Below are 24,344 nucleotides of genomic sequence, written 5' to 3' on the forward strand. Positions count from 1 at the left end.
GGTTCTAGTCAGAAATAAAATTATACACCTAAAATATTCTTCTTCCTCTAGGGATTCTTTGTTATTCTTTAAAAACTGCTGTTTATAGGTTTGAGAAGTAATGTTTTGAGTCAAAGCAATTATGTGATGCTATTTTCTATTTTGTGTTTTACCTCTAAGAGTGGAGACTAAAAGAGGACTTTTGTCTCAAACAATTACTCCATGCAGTATCCTGAAATTCCCCAGTGTCAATCTGCAAAAGATAGTTATAGTTCAAGTTTACAGAGTTTGTAATTTACTTTAAAATACTTCAGGATAGACAATGTTGTGCGTCCATACAGGAGGCTTTGGATATGTGTGTTGATAGGCGCAGTTAGTTAATGTGGGATGTTAACAAAAGTGGTACCCTAGTGAATGCTCACACCAGAGATGGTTCATCTGGTGTATCTCTGAAAAGCATAGATTTAGGAACTTCACCCTGGATGAATATGAATCATAGGGGTTAATCCCTGCACTCAGGAGGCAGAGGCAGGTGGATCGCTGTGAGTTCGAGGCCAGCCTGGTCTACAAAGCAAGTCCAGGATAGTCAAAGCTACACAGAGAAACCCTGACTTGAAAAACAAACAAACAAAAACAAACAAAAAACTCCCAAACAATCATAGGGGTGGAGCTTTCAAAAAGAATGTAATGTATAGCCTGCATTATTTCATTTTCAATTATCATGTAATAAAAGTAATCTTATATTTTCTTCATTGTAGGTAATTCTATGAATTTTAACACATGTAAAGATCTGTATAACCACCTCTACTGTCAGAATTTAGATCCCCATCATTTTGAGCTGTGTGTTTTATCCATTTAGAATCATAGTGTCCCTGCAATGATGATTTGTTGGAATGATTTTTTTTCTTTAAATAAATACTAGTGTCTAGGTTTTTCTCTCATTGATCTTTATCTAGTTACATGGAAAAGGGGCTTGGAATCTCTTGAACAAAACAACACAGAAAAACAAAAATAAAACAAAATAGGTAAACTCCAGAGACTATTAATATCTATTAAAATCATCCAATAATTTTCAACAAATGAATTAGCTTAAACTTATCAGTTCATTGGGCCACACCACAGTTGCCACTGCCCCTCTCACCTTTGAGTTATGAAAACTGCTCAGAAGACAGATGTTTTAAGCGACTGCTCTGTATCCAATTCTCTAAAATCTACAGAAGTCTGAGATGACTTTTCTAAGTTGTTCTACCTGAGTTTCTGACGACATACAATCAAATTGACATACAATCTAATTTGAAGGCTTGTCAGGATTTTAAGAATTCACTGGATCCCAGTTCTCTGGTGCTGCCGTTGCCAGTTCCTTTCTGTTGGAGGGAGGGAGAGCTTCTCCGAAGGCTGGCTGAATAGCCTAGGCATGGAATGTAGTGGCTGGCACTTTGGTAGTGATCCAAGAGCCAGAGGGAGGGCGCTACATTATCTTTTACAGTCCAACCTCTGAGTCCCACATGTTTGATACTATTAAATTTTATTTTTTTAATCAATAAACAAATGTTTTACACACATGAGAGAAGGAAAGCTAAATTGCAGATTTCCTCAACAGCATTGGTGTGTCCCTGTACTTTCAATTGTTTATTCTGTACAGGCTGAGAGCTCAATGCGGGCAGGATTGTGACACTGTAATTTCCATGACCTAGCACTGGCTTTCTATTTGTAAACATTTGTCCTTTCTTAACCGCACCAAAGATGAAGGTCAAGCAGCCTTCACTGCCTAGAGGCAAAACTAAGAGATGCATCAGTTGTTGTCTTGCTGCTGATTGGTTCAGATAGAAATATAGTTTTTGTATAATTAGGAGCTGGCAGATGAGGGCAGGGTAGTACCTCACTTCTGGGTAGAGACAGAAAGCCCAAGAGACTAGAAGAGCCAGGCAAATGGAGAGAGACACAGAAGAGAGAAGGAGGGATAGAACAGAGCTGTAAGCAGGTAGTAGAAACCACATGGGGAGAAGAGATGGCAAAGACGTTACGGTAAGTTTAGGTGAGAGACTCCTCCATCTAAAGGCCAACTATAAACTTTAACGAAGTCTCATGTTTTATTCAAACTACATGTGGGTGCATGAAAGTTCTGCAACACGACAGATTTTGAAACCAACAAAGAATGTAACTGGCTAGGGTTGGAGGTTATAAAAGATATTTAGACTACATTTATTGGAATGCCCAAGGTAGGGCAAAAAGGATAGCTTAATTGGTAATGTGCATGCTTTACAGGTATAAGACCTTGAGTTTGATTCTTAGACCCATGTTTTAAAAATCCCAGGCATAGTGGTACTCACATGTAATCTCAGTGTTAAGGAGGTAAACACAGGCAAGCCTCTGGGGCTCAATGTCCAGCTAAGCTAGCCTACATGGTAAGTTCCAGGCCCATGAAAGCAAATGAAAGAAACTTTTTAAGAAACCAATGTAGAGGGCTCCTGAGAAATGACACCCGAAGTTGTCCACTGAACTCTACATACATGTGCACACATGTTTTTATGCACGTCCCTACTGACCTGGCCCTATGCATGAACATATGCAGATACTCACACACATATATCTAAGCCACACCCAGGTCTTGCAATTCTAGAGGGCTAAAGTTAGGAGAATCGAAAGTTTTAGCAAGACCAAGTCTCAAAATTAAAATGAATAAACCAATGAAAATTTAAATGACAAATTCTAGTAGAGTACATGAACTTAACAAAAACCCAATATTCACAAAAGCTCTCAGAGCTGTAGTGAGTGAATAGGCTATCCAATACAATTGTTACCCATATTTTAAGTCTTCAGAGATGAAAGATATACCAAATCAAAAGACATCATTTCATCTTGCTCAAACCTATGTTGTCCAATGAACCAGTTCCTTAGAAGACATGACTGTTCTGGGCAAGACTGTATATGTGTTAATGGAAAAACAGAAACGTGTTAACAGATAAACAGAAATGACATTTAATTTCAAGCTTCATTAGTAACATACACGGAATGGGGAGTACAAGGTCAGCCAAGATGGTAAAGGAGAAAAATATTTCATTTCCAATTATTTAAAATGGTGTACAGATGTAGCAGCCCACGTACTGTTTGAGTATTTGCCAACTTAAAAAAAAAAAGGATATAATAACAAAGGAATAGAAATCCATACCTAAGACCTCAAAATCTTGTTTCTTATTGAAATACTGTCTAGCATATATTTTGGCCACATAGATTAGCATTCTATAATTGGCAGGCCAGACATCTATTTTCTGTTCACGTGAAATTTTATAAGAATACAACCATGCTTATACTTCAGCGTGTTGTGTCCATCAGCGCTCACCATGTGGCAATGAGTGCTCAAGGCAGGTCTCTGTGAGTTCAACTGTTCATTAAGCACATTTCAACTGACAACTCGGTTCCCAAAGGAAGTGGAAGCTAAGGTGAGACCCAAAGCAATCATGAGAGCTCTGTACAACTGGGTCAAACTGGCTTCACCTTCAGCTCAGTCCCCCCCCTTCCATTTGTCACAGGATTAAGTATGCGTTGCATCCTTATAATCTCCTGACATAATGTATGATCCCCTGTCTTAGGAAACTCTCATTTTATAAAGGCTTTTCTAGCAAACTTGTCTAACTCTTGGCCTGAAGGCAAATCAGAAGACAAATCTACTCTCTGGCTACATCTTTAGTTTTGAAGGCTGCTTGTTTTGCTAATATCCTAGAAAAGAAAGTGTTTGGTAAACACCATTACAATGTGTGCAGTGATATCATACTGAAATTGCCATCCAACACGACTATCCCATGGAGGAAATCAAATTGGTACGTGTTGAGTAAATTACCTGCCTGGATCATGTGCTTTTTGCAAATAGTTGGGGTAGTATCATCAGCTCTCCTGGTCAATTTCCTATCCAGAGAGCAGAGCCAAAGTCTGTTATCCAGATAATCAGGGGAAGATGTATTTGACATAGACAAACAATACTTATTGTAGTTCATATAAGAAACCAAGTTAGTTACCAGGCTGAAAATTTGAGTTGGGGCTTGTATTAAGTAATGCAAGTTAACTGTTAGTTGACCAGGTCATAGTTATGTGATTACTAGCCTATTTCTATCACAAGAATATACATCCTAGGTTTAATAGATAAACATGATTCTATAGAAGGATAAAATATTTAGATAACATCTTCAAAAACCCCAGAGACCTATAGAATATGGCATTTAATATTTTTATTAGTTTAAAAATTCTTTGACAATTAAGACAAGTTGTCTCCTGGCAACATCCAGCCTACCTCAAAGAAGATGATGAACATCAATGAATCTCCTTATGAGGATGGCCTCAAATGTGGCAAACCAGCCATTGGGCAAAATGTCCTTGTTTTTACCACTGACAGAATTATGCCTAAAAATGGGCAAGCCTGAATGCAGGCAAAGTTGATGGCTAAACTCAGCTAAGAGAGGGTAAGCAATTCCTCAATAGTTCCTGCCTCACAAGTATGCCTGTCAGATATATTGGTCCAGAGGCTGAAGACGATGCTCCAATGTTATGGAGAGATTTGTGTGACTGTTCAAGCATCAAACTGTCCCTGTCATTTTTCTCCTACGGAAGCTGCTTGCCTGAACTTCATGTCTACTCTGATAATTAATTTAATTCTTTCTCAAGTCTCTGATGGGGATGAAGACCAGATAGTTTAGTTTTCAATGAAGTTTAGTTGTTTAGGGGTTAAGATGTTTTTAGGTCTAGATAGATGTTTTAAGTTGATAAAGATGAGATATGGTAGATATTGATTCACATTCAGAATTTTAGACACACCATGATAGGAAAGATGTTCTCTTCAAAGATGCCAAATATGAATAGCCAAAACTATGCATGTAACATTTATACAATTTGATTATTTTGTGGATCTTATTGCTGTAGGTATTTATTATATATGTAAAAAAGAAAAAAATAAATGGTTACTAAGTAAAAAAAAGAAAAAAGAAAAAAAGAAAAGAATTGTGTAGACCATGTTCAAAGGTTTGGGGTTTTCTTACAAACAATGGGAATTTCTTAAATAATTGCACAATGGAGTAATGTTAAGCTTATCTTTAAAGTCCTACTGGTTCAGACTTTATGGATTAGGAAGAAGAAGGTGAAGAAAGAAGCAAGTAAGCTCTCTACATCAATATTAATGAATGGAGGTTGGATCAGGACAGTGGGCAGATGGAAGGTATGTTGGTAGTAGCCTGTGGGGTGGAAAGTCCAAATTAAGGATTGGACTTCATGCTTCTATTTGGTGAAATGTAGTGAAAGGAGACACAATTTAGAGAAAGGAGTTGGTTTTATCAGGCACAAACTACTGCAGTTTTAAAAATTATAACTTTGGAGGCAGTAGAATGGGACACAGAAACTTCGGCTGGGAAAATGAATGAGGCCTGGGAGGAGGGTCACACAGGAACAGGGTCTCTGGCACCCCATTGAAGAGGGGAGGTGTAAGAAACAATCTCACTGACTGAAAGAGCAGCCAGGAAGTAGACTTGAAGGAGACAAGGGACAGACAGACCAGCTGCAGGAAGATATCTGCATGGAAGCACACCACCCACTCCTGTGCAACCGGCCATATTATGATTTGTACCACAAAATGATCAAAGAGCCAAACACACCTCAGAAGAGGAAAACAATGTCAAGTGTTTCACAGGCAGTCCCATCAACCTTAAGAGAAAATTCATCAATGTTAAGGGTGCAACAGGAATTGATGAGGGTCCAAGTCACCTACTTCCCTCTCTGTGAATACATGTAAACCATTTACCTTGGTAAGAGCAAGTCATTGGTGCCTTTGGCTGAGGTTATATTCTATATTTCTAGATCTTGTCTGATTACTCTTGCAAATAACCAGCCTTTACATCTGTGCTATTTTGTGCTATGCTGTACATGTGCCTAACTGAGTGCTTTCTGATGCTTCTCATAAACACAGAGGCATGGAATACTTTGACTTCTGTGTATGTGGAAGCTCGAAATCCACATTAGGCATCTTGATTCATCATCCTGTTATTTTTGTGTGGCAGGGTCTCTCTCTCAACTTGCAACTCACTGATTCAGCTACACTGGCTGGCCTGTAAGCCCCAGGGATGTCCTGGTTTACACCTTCCTAATGCTAAAATGACAGGTGCACCTGGCATTTTTGTGGGAGTGCTAGGGATATAACTCAAGTCCTCAAGCTGGCAGAGCATGCCTGGAACCATCTGAAGCCTGTCTCCAGCCCTCCTCTGACTTTCGTCCAACCATAGGTTATAGACTAACTGGCAAGAAAAATTTAAGTGATAACTTGATAACTTAGATCTGTTCTGGTCAACTGATTTAATTTTCTCTAGAATGTTCTTCTAACAAAGTGCTAGAGATATTCCCGAATGGTTTGTGATCATTGCTTTAATGGAGTGGTTTACACATGAATTGTGAACATGACACTCATGTTCTCACAGATTTTTTTCTAGCCCAACTTTTTATTTCTAGCCCCAAAGTTAGCTTAAAGACAATAAAAGTCCTTAGCTTCTCCTTTAGGTAGGGGGTTGTGAGACAAGAAGTCAAGTGCCAAAGCAGAAAAAGAATGAAAACTGAAGCAGTTTGGGAAAGGTATTTAATAATTCATTTATTTATATTCTTCTTATAAAGAAAAACTATAGATATCAAACCACTAAGAAATCATATGCTTTAAAAGACTTACCCTTAACTTTTTATAGCTTTATGGATTATCACCCAAGTTTCAATATGTTTCAAATAATTAAATACTGAAAGAGGGACATTAAAAATACAAACTAATTTACCAAAATAATTGTATTCTGAGTATTATGTACAATATTATACATTTTACATTACATATGGGATTTTTATACATAAAGATGAGCTTAGATTTGTGGTTACTGGGAATCCAAACTACATGTGAGTAGAGCACTTTTTTCTATGCACACATACACAATTCCTCAGCTGGGAAAATCAAACCATACATGAGTGTGGTTATTAAAAGGTAAAATTACATTCAAACAGTAATAGCAGAAAATGAAATTTGCTTTTATTATTTTGAAAGTAGTATTTAAAAACCACACACAGATGAATTGTGGCCCAGCCCAGTTCTGGATGTTTAACAATATTGATGATCTAAACTAAAATATGTGCTCATTTCAGGGAAAATTTTCCACTTTGAGTTTTCTTTTAAGGGATATATTATTATTCATAGCCATCAAAATGCTTTGTATATCAGCAAAGGCAGGTCAATTCTGGATAAATAGTAAAGCTGCTGAGGGTGGGGTGTTTATTATAGTGCTATGGATATTTAACCATATAGTTCTGAAAAATAATTGCATGCTTTCCTATCCATAGCTGTGAAACAAATGGTTACATACCAAGGCACAGAACTTAAGGGAGAAACATATGCTGTAGAAACTGGATATTGATGAACATATAACTAAGAGACTTTAGAGAAGAAATGAAGAAGACTGGGAGTTCACCCAGGAAGTGCCATCACACATACTCTATGTCAGTTTCTAAGTGTATGAGCCCATTTGGCCTCTATTACAGAAGACTGAGTCCAAGATAATTTCATAGGGGTATTAATATTATTCAACTTTCATACTTGATTCCTCTCAAGCACAACAACTGTGATTTGTAAGCATTGCTAAATATTCTTCTAACCGACCTGTGCACAAGAACGTGAATGAGCAGCCACTAGGCTACCAGTCTTTCCCTTAACATTTACACAGCATTTCTCAGTATATCTTCTCTCTCTCTCTCTCTCTCTCTCTCTCTCTCTCTCTCTCTCTCTCTCTCTCTCTCTTTCTCCAAATCCTGCATTTTATCTGAGATAAACAGTAGACTACCCTGAAGCCAGAAAACAAAAAAGTAATGAGCTGAGCCATGCACAAAAGCCAAGCACAACATCACACCATCTCTGAGAAATGAGATTCAGACCTGAAGGCATGTCTGATTGTTTTTCTTCTTGTCCATGTTTAACTTGACTATAAAAGGAAGTTTGCATCTAAGGTATCAAAATATATTCATATAAATGTATAGCATTTCTAATATATAAAAGTTAAAAAAAAGTCTAAACCCTTACTTTTGTATGTAATTAAATACTCTAGAATTCAGTAGGCGGGGTTTGTTTTAGAGCAGCTTGGAAAAAAAAGTGTTGGCTGAGCAGAGTCTAGAAACTGGGTCCAGTTACATTTCAGCTCGACGGTGTGACTTCTCAGCAACAGCGGCCCCATCCTCTTCCTCATCTTCCTCCTCCTCATAGTGTTCCTCTTTTCCTTTGGGATGGACACCGTCTTGAACTCCTTGTTCCTCACCATCAATATTTTTATCATCAGGCTGAAATATCAAAGGAAGAAAGTAACTAAGAGAGGGTGTAGAGTCCATGATGGATAATGCTCTCATAAACAATACAAAGTAATTCATTTTGGAGGAAAGAAAGATATAAAGAAAAATAAACTCACAAACAACACTGCTACAGCATCTCAGTTTTCCAGTTATGAGAACTCGAAATTCCTGATTCTAAGTGGGCCTGCTAAATATGGCAGAGTCTTAGTGGTGCAGGTCCCTGCCTGTGTGTATGTATGTGATTTATATGTGTAAATGTGACATTCCAGGGCAGTATAGGAAAACACCCATATTCATACAATACATACATATATATATATACACACACACACACACACACATATATATATATATATATATATATATATATATATATATATACATTCTCGCACACACATATCCATGAAGGCACACATACACTCAAATATGCATGTGCAAAGAAATAAACATACGTTTTCACCATAGGTCTCTTCAGCATTATGCTCCAATTCTCTTTTTTTCTCTTCAGTCAAATCTTCCTGAACCTAAAACACACCACAAATACTGAGTGATAACTTCGCAATTAAACACTTGCAATAAAATGTTTCAATTCACATGACATTCATTCAGAACAGCACATCTTTTTTTTTAAAAAAAGTTGAAGATGATAAAGATAAAAATCTGACTTATCTACCACGTGGAAGAACTGTGTGCTATATGCCTCTGAAGAAACTGTTGGCAGTTAGTGCCTGTTGGAGGGACGGCTGTCATTTTCTTTAGTAATTTAGCCACTAATAAGATGCACCTGCTCCTCCCACTCATGCTTGGGCAAAAAAACTCTAATTAGACTCAGTGGGCCTCTCCCGAAAGGAAGGCATTAAGTAGGAAGAAGACTTGGTGAAAAGAAGCAACCCAGAGGGAAAGGAAGCAGGAGGGAGGAGGCTGGGAAAGGGTAACGGGGACGTGAGTGGTTAAAATTCATTGTACAAACACATAAACTGTCAACCAAGAAGAAGAAAAAAACTCCAAGTGATTCTCAAAGAAAGAAAGCTGGATGCGAGTTTCTGATTCATTTGGATATGGATTAACTCCACAAGGTGAACAGGCAGAGGCTCGGCTCTCTATAAACTGCTGCACTTCCTTTTCTAGACTTCCTCTAGAAGTCTACAAGTGTGTCTTTTGCGCTGTCATCAATAACCAGGTATGTCCCTGGCAAGTCGAAGTTTTTAAATACGTAACAAGTGAGCAACTAGGTAGGTGAACAAATACATGCAAAAAGCATCTCTTCCCCATCGGCACAGAAGATGCATTGTCTATATAAAATGAGGTCGAAAACTGACACGTTGAAGAAGAAATTTATCTAGCTAAAATGCATAGGAACTAGGATAAAATGATTTCAACTCCTCTATGAAATATCATATGAAATGGTCCCCAAATCACTGTTTCTAGTATCCTAGCATATTTCTGTTTGAAATTGTTTTATTTTCTGTACACTATTATCACTGTTTCGTTGGTCGCAAGTTTGTAATCTCAAATATGTAAATCAAAGAAAACATCCAACTATGTTGACTAAATAATCTCTAATGAATACATCTTCCAGAACTATATAACACAGTCTCTAACTTATTAGCTTCTGAAACCTTATATATCCCAAAAGGCAGAAGGCACTTGCATATATTGCTGAGTCTCAGAACATCAGTTTGGTGGAAAGGACTGGGCTCTTCTAGAATCATTGCATATAATTAAGGTTATGATTAAGGGGTTTGAAGGAGGCAGATTGAGAGGAGTACCTGTTGCCAGTGTGCAAAACCAAGTAGAAGCAGATCAGACACTGCCTCAAAGTACCCAGACAAGATGAGGGAAATGAGAACAGTTCAGTCGCCTGATGAGCCGTAGACAGATGCTGGCCTATCTGTAGCCTACAAGGATGCCGCTTCCCCGATACCCAGGCCAGAGGGAAAGCTCCGTGCGTCTCCTCTAGTCATTCCACTATCAGCTGGACCTAAAGCCACTAAACTGTATTGGCTTCAAATAATTAGGTCAGAGGCATAGAACATCCTTTGTGTTCACAGTTCCTGGTAGGGTGAGCTAAAAGCCTTGCTTCACTTTATGGCTTTATCGATGCTCCATGACATCTCTTCTGCCATTAGTTGCAGAATCTCACAGCGACAAACCACAGGACACTGGGGTGAGGACGGTGGAAACATATATTCCTGATTATATTCAGGCCAGACAAGCTGAAGCGTTATTAAGTTGGCCAAGTGTTCCTGCTAATTTGGAGAGACAAAGATAACTTTTCTATAACCTCAATGAGGAAAGTATTACTTGTCTACATGTGAGTTAGTTGAGAATAGAAGAAGTGCTTAGAAACTGTGCAGTACAGTGAGAAAAATCCCTAAACTATAAACCTTCTGTGCTAAGTGGGGAACAGTAACTGCTCAGCCTTCTTCAACCATTCTGCCTCTCACACACAGCACAACTCAACCCATGTAGAAGAAAACAGCTATACACAATATACACAAACAAATAGGCCTGGCTCTACTCCAATAAAGCTTTTAATTACAAAACAAGCTATATTATTGGAGTCTTCGTTTCTTGACATACACTGTGTGGTCAGACAAACCTGCAATTGAAGCCTTATCTCTGAACATTTCTTTCAATATAAACAGCAAGGTCAATTTCTTGTTGTTATTGTGCTTTGGTTTCAGACAGGGTCTCACCTTAAACTCACAGTTCTTCCATCTCAGCCCCTGGAGTGCTATGATTACAGATCTGCTTCAGCATGCAGGGAAGCCAGTTTTCACTAGGAAGACCCTCAATTGCATGCCAATGCCAAGAATCATTTACTAAAACTCTTAGAGGCATGTATCACAACATGACCATATTTGTATCCTATATGATGTCTAAACTTTAAAGGAATTATATGTATGCATGTGTGCATGTGTATATCTGCATGTATATCCATGCACACATGCTTGGGGAGTGGTGGATTTTTTTTTTTCAGCTGCAGTGATGCAAAAGGAAGCTGTATTCTAAGCATAGGTGTAGGGCTGAGGTGTGGTGGGAAATACAGAACTGAAGACTAATGAGGACATGGAAAGAGTCGTAAATGTGAGAGGAAACTAAACTGAGCATGTACAAAGACAGCCCAGAGGCCTATTTTCATCTTATCAGCATGCACCTTGTATGTGTTTGCCCTAACTACAGTAAGGTTGTGGTTGGTTACAGACTTCAGATGGTGACAGCCCAGTCACTCCAAGGGAAAGTTCCCTGACCTCTGTTCATGTAGTACCATCAGTCATTGATAACCATGTCTTAGGTCAGTTGCTTGCTTTTATTGAAAGGTTACAATATGGGGACTGTCTGGCTCTATCATCATTTCATATTAATTCTCACCAAGAAGCCTCCCATATTAACTCTACACTTCCAATTCTTGGTATCCTTAATGATGTCAACCTCATGTGAGGCCCGGGTAAGCTGTAGTTAGACTTCAACAATAAATTACAAATTATTGAAAAGCTTAACTGACCTCTATGATGATCAAATTTCTTATGCATAAAATAAAGGTGTTAAATATATGTTCACAGCCCTTGCTGTTTATGTGTGTGTTGTGGGGAGGAGTGGTCTGAGAGCTGTAGATCCTTTTAAGCATGTAGTAAGAAAATGTTTAGCAAATGGGTTAACCACTCACATCAGTTCAAGAGGTCACATTTTGCAAAGTTCATCTGTAGCTGCTTTCCTTGGGACTATTTATGTAAACAGAGGCTCCCAAAAATATCAATATCTGCTTGGTGGAAGGTAAGGCTTTTGAAGGGCTCTGATTTCTATGGCCCTTGAAAGATAAAATCCATATTCCTCCAAATTCCTTTGGTCTAGGAATTTGTATTTTTCATGAACTTCTCAAGGTGACTCTTGGACACAGCAAAAACAGGACATTCCTTTCCGGAGTGCAATGGATGTTGGTTAAGAATCTGGCTGGGGAGATGACAACCTTTCTAAGAGTGTTTTTCCCTTTCTCTACTCACTGGATCTATTGTAGAAAGTTCAGCTTAAGTCACAGTTGTCATTTTAACTATAGCTGTAAACTGATGACTTAAATGGCTCTTTAATTTAGGGAACCAAAAAATGATATTTTGTAACATTCTAGCCAAAGAGACAATAAACTCTAACAAATAAAATATTAATGCATTCATCTTTGAGGCAAAAGTAACCAAGCTCATCTTAACTGCATAACTAAATAAGAACAGATGATATTGCATTTCTGAGCTTTACAATATGTTTAAGTGAATAGTCCCAGGTTAAAAGTTCACGTGTGATCATTTCCATCTTCCACAGAAGTTTGCCTTAATATTCTGCTAAGGCTGACACTCCGCTTTATCAAAGACATTCCAACACTGCTGCTTCTCAATTGTAGCCCTGATATCTGTGCTTTAGAAAGTGTAGAAAAGAATTCTACCAGATAGGGCAAACCTTGCTTAGTGGTCAAAACAAAACAAAGCGGACACCTTCATGAGAACTCGGTACTGGCTAGCTTTCCTGTGCTGTCATACATAGTAACATGTTTCTTCTATACATGATACAAACTGTGCACCTAGCTAGGAGCCATGATGCTTCACCTTCAGAGGATGAGCATGAGGATCCAGAGGTCATGGCATGTCACAGTCAAAGGCCTTCAGTATTAGCTACAGTGACTGATCTGCAAGCTTTAAGAGCTGTGCTCATTTGAAAGCTATCCTACCCCCTCCCACCCACCCCCTACATCTCCCTTCCTCCTTCACCCCTTCCTCTCTCCTCCCCTAGTTCCCTCCTAGCAAGACCTTCTATCTCTGGATGGCTTCAAACCTGCTGTAGAGCTGAGAACAACCTTGAACTTCTGATCCTCCTGCCTCCACTCCTAAAGCCGAGGGACTGTAGGTGTGCATCACCACAGCTAGTTTATATACTGCTTGAGACAGAACTGTAAGCTTCCTACATGCTGGGCAGGAACCCTACCAGCTGAGCCTTTCCCTCAGCCTGGGAAAGTTTCCACAGCAGGTGTCAGGTATGTGTGCCTCTGGCTACAGAAGGTAGGCAAGTGACCTTTTACTTCTCACTGTTGAATGTTCTTATTAATCTGCTTTTTTGTTGTCCTGGGGGCATTAAAGTATTTAAAATTTTCAAGCACTCATTTAAGCTATTTTTAACATTTAAATACTTTCAAACATGTAACTTTTATAAATTATGCAATAGTGCCTCTTCACTCAAAAGTAGATAAAATATCTAGGATGCTGGCCATATGAGAGAAATAGCACAATAAGTATTTTCTCTCTAAAAACAGTAAATAGGTAACAAGGAGTGCTGGTCAGGAACAATGACTTTCATGCCTTAGAATAGCAGGTTACCAAGAAGAGACTCGATACCCTATGAGCATATACAGGGGGAGGAGGTCCCCCTCAGTCATGGTCATAGGGGAGGGGAGTAAGGGGGAAATGGGAGGGAGGGAGGAATGGGAAGATACAGGGGATGGGATAACACTTGAGATGTAATATGAATAAATTAAATATATATGTATATATATATATGAAAGATAACATGGCTGGGCTAAAAGGAGGTAGGGAAATGCTGGGGGCACAGGGCAGTCAGTGAAGTGTTTGCTGTCTAAGCAACTGGAGCTCAATTCAATCCTCAGAAACTAGGTTAAAAAAAAGCCTCACGTGGTGGCGTGCATATAATCCCAGCACTAGTGAGGCAGAAACAGATCCCTGGGGCTGTCTGGCTAGCCAGCCTGACTACCTAATGAATGCCAGGCAAAATGACAGGTCTTATTTCAGGAAACAAAGGCGGACGTCACCCGAGAATTGGCATCCAATTTTGTCCTCTGGCCTCCACACTCATTGGGCATACCCTCATCACATATGTGTACCCACACATTAGAACATAGACATGTATACATATACATGATACACACAAAGTCTCTCTGTCTCCTCCTCCTCCCCCCTCCCTTTCTCCCCCCCCCTCTTTCTCTCTGTTAGAAACCAGAGAAGGCTGGTTGAGTACAGACTTCCTATATTCAGTCTGACGCTTATGCTGTTTGCTCCCCGAGCTCAAGCCAGTAAGTGTGATGATTGCGGCTCTGACAGGTGTAGGCTGGTAGGACATGGTTCCTCTCAAGGAGGAATATCAATAGCAATACATCTGAGTGTTGCCTTGGAGAGGAGGAAACTGAGGGCCATTACAATCTACAGCCCAGCAGTCATAGAACAGCTAGAATACAGGCTAAGAAGAGATGAGGGGGATGAAGGCACCTCAGGGCTTCACTGTTTTAATAGCCCATGAACGCTGCTCGGACACACACACACACACACACACACACACACACACACACACACACACAACCAATGCATCCACACTTCTAGTTCACTCCTTATCTGGCTGTAAGTTGCTCAGCACTGTTACCAGTGCTCGAGAGAGATGTGAAATTTGGCTCTCTTCCTCTCCCCATCTATATAATGTCCGGGAGCACTGGGAGGAGCTGGCAGAATCCAAGACAGCCTACGCAAGTGATGCTCCGAGGACAGAGGGGCAGTTAATACTGTGGGGAAGAAGCATTCAGAGAGTTTCAGGCAGTAGTCCCAAATGACAGGTGTGTGTGTGTGTGTGTGTGTGTGTGTGTGTGTGTGTGTGTGTGTGTGTGTGTGTATGTGTGATAATCCAGAAGTAATACAAGAGGGGGTTAGAAAGTATAGACACTGACCTTGCTATAAGGCTTCACTGCAGGGCCTGGAACTTTGTACCAGCCCAGCAGAGCCCAGGGAGAGGACCAATGGGACAATGGAGGGGAAGGACCGGCCCTGGGAACAGCACAAGCTTGTATTTCTTATCTTTCTGTCCTTGATCCCTCTCCAGTCCCAGGATTCCTCTCCTTCACCTTAACTGATCACCCCCTAGAGCTGAGAAGGGAATCAGCAAACACTGATTAAACTTTTATGTTTACCCTTCTGAATTTTTCAAAGGAAGCCAAGGTGAGTCCTTTCTCTAGTAATCCCTCAAAGCTCCCCCTGTATGTGACACACGGAAACAGAGGACTATTAGTCCAGACATCTTGCTACAAGAGCATTCCTGGGGAATAGAGTTCTCCTGCAAATGTCTTAATATCGGAGGTGGCTCCTTTCTGCACTGCTCATTTTGAAAAGACAATCCGGGTCATCATGAAGACGGACAGCATGAGTGGGAATGCGAGAAAACTCAAGAGATCAAGCCTGTTTCACAGAACGAGGCTGTGGTCATGAAGGGCAGCAGGCTTTTCTCTTTGCTTGGGATAAGCACAAGTTTTAGCAGTGGCTCTAAAAAGCTGCCAGGAACAGTAATGCGAGTAAGCCTCACGAGGGCAGCTGAGGGGGCTAGAGCAGACCACAAACTCTGAGCTTGCTTCATGGGGCCTGTCTTTAGGTAGCCGTATGCTTACAGTCCCACCCGCCCTTTCCCCTCAGGGAGAAAGCCTTCTGTTTGAAAGATGCTGGCTATGAAGTGTCTCTTGAGCTTTAACTTGGGAAATACTGACTTGTCTAGAGACAGAGTAAATGTGGGGTCTTGACCTGGTCCAAACCATACTTCCTGCGGTAGGAAGTTTGAGTGAAAATGGCCCCTACAGGCTGACAGGGAGTGGCATTATATGAAAGGCTTAGGACACTTTTTGGAATAAATGTGGTGTTATTTGAGGGTGTCGGTAGCTTTAAAGGATTCAGAGGCTCAGGTAAAGCCCACCAGCTCACTCTCTCTTCCTGCTGCCTTCAGATCAGATGCAGAACTGCTGCCTCTCCAGCACCATGTCTGCCTGCAAGCTGCCTTGCTTCCCCTGCTGTGACGATAATGGATTAAACCTCAGAACTTCAAGCCATCCCCAGTTAAATGTTTTCCTCTATAAGAGTTGCTGTGGTCATGGAGTCTTGTCACAAAAATAAAACGTTATCTAAGACACTCCCAAATGCAGGAGTTCATGCCAGAGACAGCTGCAACAGACAGGCCCTCACACACTGAACTCACCAGCTAATTAGTCACAGCAATGAGACACTGTGATAGGTTTTCTATAAGAGTCACTAGTGATAATATGGCAAAAGTTTACAATGGAAAGCAAATTAAAATTTAATATTAAAAAATAACATCAAGGGCTGGAGAGATGGCTTAGAGGTTAAGAGCACTGGCTGCTCTTCCAGAGGTCCTGAGTTCAATTCCCTACAAGCACATGGTGGTTAAAAACCATCAATAATGATATCTGATGCCCTCTTCTGGCCAGCAGGTGTACATGCAGATAGAGCACTCATACACAAAATAAATAAAGAAAATCTTTTTAAAATTACATTAAAATGTGTTTATTCAAATTAATCTGTCTTTTCTATATTTTACCTCTTCCTTTCTATCTCTGTCTGCCTGCCTGTCTGTCTGTCTGTCTGTCTGTTTGTCTGTCTGTCTCTCTCTCTTTCTTTTTTGGTGGAGGTAGTATGCTGGACACTGAACTCAAGGCATCTCACTTGCCAGGTGAGCCTCAATATTAAGCTTACTTAAGACACTGCATTCGTATGGGTGTAAGAGGTCAGAAGGAAAGATAGTTAAATCTCTAGAAATACTTGGATTAGGTTAGTTGGGTCCCAGCTCACTTTGTGGGGTGTCCCTGAGACAGGAACAGGTAAGATTCCACAAAGAGAGCTCTAGGGGGTCAGTACACCATCCCTGGATGCCCAGAACCCTGCTCTCTCTTTGATGTGAGAAACGCACATGTGGATACTCAGGAAGATCACATGAGTCTTCATCAGCCACAGCTCTTCTTGATTCCAAATGTATGGTTATTTAAGATTACTTAGGTTTTGTTATTGGTGTCTCAACTGCCAACTCCCAGCCCTTTGCCGTTCCATGTGTGCGAGTCTGAACGTCCCAGTCAGCAGAGCTGAGGTCTGTTTGAGGGCAGCATGCCCAGTGTGTTCAGTCCCATGCCCCCTATACCTCCTCCTCTCCTTCTTCCTGGTACTGCTCATCAACGTTATCCTCCTGCTGGTCTGGATTCCCTGCCATCTGTTGAAACAAAAGGCGAGGCTCATGTTACCTACTGTACCTTGCAGAATCGTCTCACAGGACCCTGGGTTAACGAATGAGCATGCCGCAATGGAAAGGCCGCTTGTAGATGCCTCCGTGGCCAGAAACAATGCTGAAGGTTCATGTCTCAAAGTGTGCAGGTCATCCCTTACCTCGCTCTCGGGTCCCAGGCATATCATCTCACATGAGCATCCAAAACTCACTGACGTGGCATATCTCTAACCCACAGGAGCACTTGCCTCCCCCCCATAAACTAGGCATTTACTGAACCCGTCAAACCGCTCTGCAACCCAGGCTTGCTCTTACCACCAGGTGCTCATCTGGTTCTGCATTCCCCTCCTTTGGCAAATTTTGTTTCTGCTCTTCATTTTCCTCTGGCAAATTTTCCTCTCTCACTTGTTCAGCTTCCTCAAATTCATCTTCACCTTGGTTGTTGGGGTCATCTGCAGGGTTTATGTCCTCCACATCTGCCCTCTGGAAAACGGTCATAAAAAGCATCCCCCATTTCAAAACTGAAGCTCAAGTTTAATTTCACGGGAAAGGTCATACTGGCAGAAAATGGAACTGCCCTTCACCGGTCTGTGCAGAGCAGGCTTTCCCAAGACTTGCAAAGATGGAACCCTTGCTTTGTCAGTGGTCGAAGACTCAGATCGATTGAGGAAGAGGCACAAATAGTACTTCACTTGTGCAAGTGAGTCTTCAAACCTCTAGCAGTAAATACGGCGAGCATCACCATATCCAACAGTGTAAGACAAGTCAGGGGCCAAGTGGACAGAAACAGATCAGCACAAGGCAAGATGGGAGAGTTAGGTGGACAAATGTAACTGCTTCTTCTGCTATGCTGACTCTCACAGAAACTTCCCTTTGTGAGAAATTGGTGTGTGTGAGGCGTGTGCATTGTTTAACAAGTGTCCAAGTATGTGTATTTGTACATATATGTACCCTGAGTGTGGAGGCCAGAAGTCAACTTCATGGTTCACTCCTCATGGACAGTCCACATTGTATTTTTAGACAGGATATCTTACAATGAGACACGGGGTCCAGCCACTAAGTGAGCCTGGCTTGTTGTGGGGGCCTGGGTATACAGTTCTCAGCCATTCAAAGCAAGCACCACCACACCTGACATTATATGTTGGGGCAGAGACTGAGCTCAGGACCCCATGCTTGTGCGGCCAGCACTGGACTAACTGAGGCATCTCTGCAGCCCACCCTCATCCTGGCCTCCGCCTCAAGAAGTGTTGCATATGTAAATAGGTCTTCACGGGAAAGCCTCCCGCCCCCACCTCTACCCCTGTACTCCACCGTAAATGGCCTGTTTGTAGCATGGCCAGATTTCCTTATCAACTGGGGCTAGCATGAAACAGGGCAAAAGTGTTCTAGAAAAGGATAGGAAAAATCAGACAACACATCATCAAAGGTATTTCCCCAGCAGTCCTCAGTAATGGTGTCCCACAGATGCCTTTCAAATGAACTGACTTCACAAAGACTTCAGCTATCCATTTATGCTCCCAGCCAGCACACCTGTTAAATAATACCCATCCTCACTAGGCTCCTGAGGTGAGAAGGAACAGCTCTGCTTATTGGTGTCCCCCATCCTTTGGTAAGCCATGGCACACTTACTGAAGTAGGACTGGCTCTCCATGAGATGCCGAAGCCACGGAGTACGATTCAGTCTCTCTGCATTGTGCAGACAACAGGCTCTTTCTGCTAGGCACTGAGCTACTTGACCATGGTCAAGAGCTTCCTGCAGTGTCAGATGGTTTGTTACTGCACAGCGTTGGCCGGAAACTTCAAGTGCACATGGCACCGCTCTCGATATAAATGGTAAGTCATCACCTTCACATCTATTTCTAATTATTTTACACTCTCTTGCCTTATAGGCTTTCATGTATGAATTACAGTCATTGTACAGTCAAATACAGTCAAAGACTGTAACCCACTCCCTGCAGAAAGATATCTGTTTTTAAGATTCATAAAAATAAAATGCTAGCCCCAATCTAACCAAGCAACAATTAAGAGGGTTATAAGAAAAAAATGTTTCATCACTCACAATTTCTAGTTAAAGGAAGACATGGAAAGAGGCCTCCTATCTTTTCCAGCGCACTGGGTAGAATGAACTAAGACACCAGGAGAGTAAAGGATGCTACAAGCCAGGGACCAGACCGGACAGCAGACCCCAAAGCTAAGTGCCTGTCGTACCCACCTTGTCCCCACTGGTAGCCTTCACCTCCCCTTATATACTTGTAGGCTTTTGTGCTCTGGCTTTTTTGTTCTCAGGCGGTATTCTCTCATCCCCACGTGTTCCTGCTTCCGTTATTGGGAATATTTCAGAGCTTGCTTCCCAGCTGCATGTTTTCCCAAAGGCTATTGCAGAGAGGCATGAGACGGCATCCTGCTCCACGTAAGTGTAGGGTAAGCAGAAAAGCCATTTGCATCAGTGTGTTCCAAGCAGTTACCAGAAAGACATAGGTGCTGACAGTCAGAAAGACCTGGCTCTTCCTTCCAATTCTCTGTATCAATTTAGACAGAACCCATAAAACATCAGGGTCTGAACGTCACCCCGACAAGGGTATTGATTTATTAGCAGTATATAATAGGAGAGCTAAAGCAGACTGCAACTATCATCTACCCAAAACACAGGACTGGGCTCATTCCACAACTGCGTTCTCCTGAGTAGCACCAGTGACCTAGAGTGCCCAAGCTGAAAGAGGACTTGTTTTCAGTCAACACAAAGCTGAACCAGGCATCTACAGAATCACATCCTGAAATGTGTATACCACTTTGGTACCTGATCACCTCTTTTCAAACCTGGGGCCACACATCCTTACTCATTGTTATTAAGATGGTCAGTAGACAGCTGGGTGGGGGACAAAGCCACATAACACATTTGACTCCCCAACAGAATACACAACATGCTCAGCAAACAACTCCTCACACCTTGCTGTAGGAAGCACAGACTAGAGCGATCACGGAAGAGACCGGAACTGTTAAGCACACAGGCCCTGCTTTCCTCAGTGGAAGGGAGCGTGATGCCTGGTCACCTGGAATGCTTGAGGGATGTGGTCAAACACCCTGGTCATCCTTTGCCATTCTAAGGAACCAGCCTCCACCTAAACTCCCTCTATATCCCAAGAATTATTTAGGTCATAATCCTAGGCTTTTTTCTCTCTCAGTGAATAGAACTCATGATTACGAATTTTTTTTCCTCTCTAGATCTGGGCCCTGGGCACCATTTCCCAGCCAACGGAACTCATTCTTATGATAAAGGTCTCAGGTATGTTGCTATAGCAGTGGATTTTTGCAAGGAAATTTTGATGTAGCCATCCCTGAAACTTGGTTATGAGAACTGTCAATTGGAGAATTCCTCCCCACCCCAAGCCCCCTCCACCCCCCCCCATACAAAGTTCCCCTGTGCTTAAATACATAAGAAGAGTAAACCAAGGGATCAGACTCTCTAGAAGGTCTGACCTAGTCTCACTGACCAAGTCTCAGTTCTTTGTGGTTGTTTCCATGCTAGGTGAGTGACTCATGCAGGGAAGCCCCGCTCCAACACCACCCCACCTCATGGTTTGCAGTTAAAGCCTTCCTACATAGTTACACAAGACATCCCCCTGAATCTGATAAGAAAGCCCATCTGGAGCCAGAAGGTTGAGTCAGACACCCTTTCACTTTTTCTTCCTGCCTGCCTTGTGAGTTGCTGACTTTTGGGATCAGAGGAGGAAACTTACATCTGCCTCAGCTTCTGGGTCGCCCTCCTGGTGTCCTGGCTCATGACCTTCCAGTCTATTGCCTGGGTCTCCTTCAGCTTCATCTTGGCGTTGGTTATCTCTTTCATAGGCTAACAAAACAAAGCAACCATAATCAGCCCCGTGAAGATGAGGCAGGACTCTCCTCTTGAAAAGCAGCCGGCAGTGGGTCTATCTCACCCCCATCTCGGGTGCTGGCATGTCTCTGGAATTTTGTTTTTTGTTTGTTTTTCTCTGAACAGTTCTGTCGTTTTTTCCTAGGCTGCATGTCAAAGGGATGATTTTTTAAGTTTTCTTTTGAGACGGAGCTTCTCTATGTAGCCTTGGCTGTCCTGGACTTGTTTTGTAGACCAGGCTGGCCTCGAACTCACAGAGATCTGCCTGCCTCTGTCTCCCTGAGTGCTGGGATTACAGATGTGTGGCACCGTATTGTACCTGGCCATGCTACCCTTCTTAAGGAATGTTTATAGTAGAGGCTGGCTTTTCCCCACCAGATATGAAAACAATAATAAAAACTTTCATAATAAAAGGAATTTGACAGAATCAATTTTTTAGTTTAATGTCAGAAAAAAAAAAGGAGAGTTTTCCAAGATTAGGACATTTAAAAATGGACAACTACAACCATGAACTCAGAAGCAGACAGACTGCTGCAGGAAAACACATCCTGTGCCTATATTGCTAAGCCAGAGTTTACTTGCTGTTCTTGGGGTGGGCATGGGGTAATTCAGATTTGCAGAATCACAAAGAGCTCACAAAAAAACTGTAAATTGTTTGAAGAGCAAGAAATAAGATGGAAGTTTAAGTATATAGTGAGTTATTTAGTCTGGAGACAATGAAGAAACAGCAATCCTGCTGGCAAGCTAAGTGCTCAGAGGGACTCATTAAACAAGAAGGGACAAATAGCTCTTAGTTGTATGAACAACAAATGGAAGAAGTTCAAGTGGCCCATGGGGGACATAAAGGCAGCCCTTTCTTGACTCTTAGGGTTATAAAATACCACAATAGGCTGCTGACAGAGTGCATGCCTTCGCTTTTCTTTATGCACTTTCTAGAAAATCAAACACTTGTAAGAGTCAGTGGTACCAAGGAGAGTTAACTTCGGCTCTACATGGGAAGCTGCATTTGACACATTTCATATTAGACGTCTGCCAATATAAACAAGGATGCAGGAATCCCACGCTAAGTAGAAAATACAGAAATTTCCTAAAGAATACCAACCTTAATGATCGTTTGTCAGAAACAACTACTAAGCACACAAAGTGACTCAACAGAGGGGAAAATGAGACAGAAGAGTCACTGCCTTGGCCAGTTTTCATAGTGATATGGACAGACAAACACACATACACAGACACACACACACAGACACACACACACACACACACACACACACACATACACAGACACACACACACGATATGCCACTATGCCAGCATGCAGGACAAGTGCTGCAACAGCAGAAGTGAGAGTCAGATACTCTCTTTGCATTGATTCAGGTACACAGGCCACCTGTTGCTGCTACAGAATGTGCTTGTTGAAATGGTGTCATGTGACCAAGGAGTTTGCCTGAAGCATCATCACCTAAGGGATCTTACCACCTCCCTCTTCTTCAGGGATCCCCTGGTCCTCGGCTCCCTGGGCGATGTCACTCTCTACAGCATTGTAATGAACTTGCTGCCTGCCAGGGACAAAGGTTCGGAGATAAAAATGGAAAGGCACAGTTGGATGGAGGTCATTTATCTTTCAAGACAGGCATAAATAACGATTTTCAACTGTTAAAATAAGCCATAACTTGTTTCTGAGGTTTAGATACACAGTAAAGTGTAATAGTGATATCAGGTATGTTGTCAAAGCCTACCTTTAAGAGGGAAATTGTCATTTCCTGACGAAATAAAGTTAGAACCAAGAACCAAGTCTGCTGGGCTATTTTGAGATCAATTGCTTTTATTTATTGTGTGTGTGTGTGGAATGTGTGTGCATGTAAGCTTTGTGAGCGGTGTACCACATGCTACGGCACATCCCAGGTGGTCAGGCAACAACCTTGCATATTGTCCTTGCCTTGAACCTTGTTTGACACAGAACCCCCTTTCTGTGGTTTGCCTTCACCTAACTCTAAGTTAGTTGGCTGCAAACTATCTCCCATCCTGCTGTACTAGCCCAGAAACTACAGACTGTGAGCCACTGCACTCATATTGACATAGGTTCAGAGGATTTGCTCTTAGGTCCTAATGTTTATGTGCTTAGTCCTTTATCACTGACCTCTCTCTCCACAGCCCATAACTATCACATTTAGCCAGAAAAAAATTATGTTTAAAATTAAATATCTAGCATTTAATTCCACAATGTTTTTTTTTCTAACTTGTCTACATGAGCAATATGAGCCTGCTCTCTTGCCACGGGTTCAAATACTACGCATACACAATGCTGATTTGACACCAGAGGAAGGACTGTGTACACCCACCACAGAAAGAAGCAGGCTACCTTAGCTGCTCCTGGCGTTCTTCGTGTCCTGCCTGCTTCTGCTGAGCCATCTCTCTGGCGAGGAGCTGCTGCTGCTGCTGTTGCCGTAGTAAGTGTCCATGGAGCCTCTGTTGGTGCAAAGCTTCCTGGTGTTCTCTCAGCCGCTGGGCTTCCTCATCCCTCCTCGCTGCCAGCCTCTGCTGCTCCAGCTGCTCCTCATATGGGGATCGGAAGTTTGTAGCTGCCTTGGTCGAATGCTCCGCCTAGAACAAATGGAGCTAATGCTAAGCTGGACAGGTTAGACCCTCCGGCACTCCCTTCCTTTCTTTGTCAAGACAAACTCAGGAGGCAGGGTGGGCTTCGTAACACTTTATGTCAGGTAACCCCCAATTACACATAAAGCCCAAAAGCTTGTAATTTCACATGTTCCTCTGCTTACCTCCCCAATTAACATGCACATGTTCAATTTTCAGCAAAGGGAAGAGGGCAGAGTTGAGGACCATGAGACCAGCGAGAGCATAGCAGAGGCCTTGGAAGACAAAGCTTGCAAGGATGGTGAGGAGCAAGAGAGGGCTTCGCACCAACTATGGCTGAAGCTTTACAGAGCTTCAAGTGTCAGAGAATAGGAGGACAGAGAAAGCCTCGGTGTTACAAAGAAATCATCAGCATCCAGGTGCGTTATTGGGGAAGAAGGCTTCCTGCTTTGGGGATGTTGGCTGAGGAGGGAGGTCAGCTGGGTGCTTTCTCTGCCTCTCTGAGCTCGCAGGATTTCAC

General features: G+C 41.9%; 1 protein-coding gene across 3 annotated transcripts in view; it reads right to left on the reverse strand.

Annotated features, from left to right (window-relative positions):
• Nucleotides 1-6,578: 6,578 nt before the first annotated feature.
• Nucleotides 6,579-24,344, reverse strand: part of GOLIM4 (golgi integral membrane protein 4) — an 86,120-nt gene continuing 68,354 nt past the window's right edge. For all 3 annotated transcript variants that reach the window (XM_084769261.1, XM_084769259.1, XM_084769260.1), the window contains 7 exons: nucleotides 23,592-23,833; nucleotides 22,706-22,788; nucleotides 21,096-21,205; nucleotides 17,674-17,841; nucleotides 17,278-17,346; nucleotides 8,775-8,846; nucleotides 6,579-8,313 (listed from right to left, as the gene is read on the reverse strand). In XM_084769261.1, coding sequence (XP_084625387.1) covers nucleotides 8,164-8,313; nucleotides 8,775-8,846; nucleotides 17,278-17,346; nucleotides 17,674-17,841; nucleotides 21,096-21,205; nucleotides 22,706-22,788; nucleotides 23,592-23,833 — 894 coding nt within the window. In that variant the 3' untranslated portion in view covers nucleotides 6,579-8,163. The remainder of the gene's footprint in view (nucleotides 8,314-8,774; nucleotides 8,847-17,277; nucleotides 17,347-17,673; nucleotides 17,842-21,095; nucleotides 21,206-22,705; nucleotides 22,789-23,591; nucleotides 23,834-24,344) is intronic.

This window comes from Acomys minous (genome assembly GCF_964271855.1).
Source record: "Acomys minous genome assembly, chromosome: 19".
Taxonomy (NCBI): domain Eukaryota; kingdom Metazoa; phylum Chordata; class Mammalia; order Rodentia; family Muridae; genus Acomys; species Acomys minous.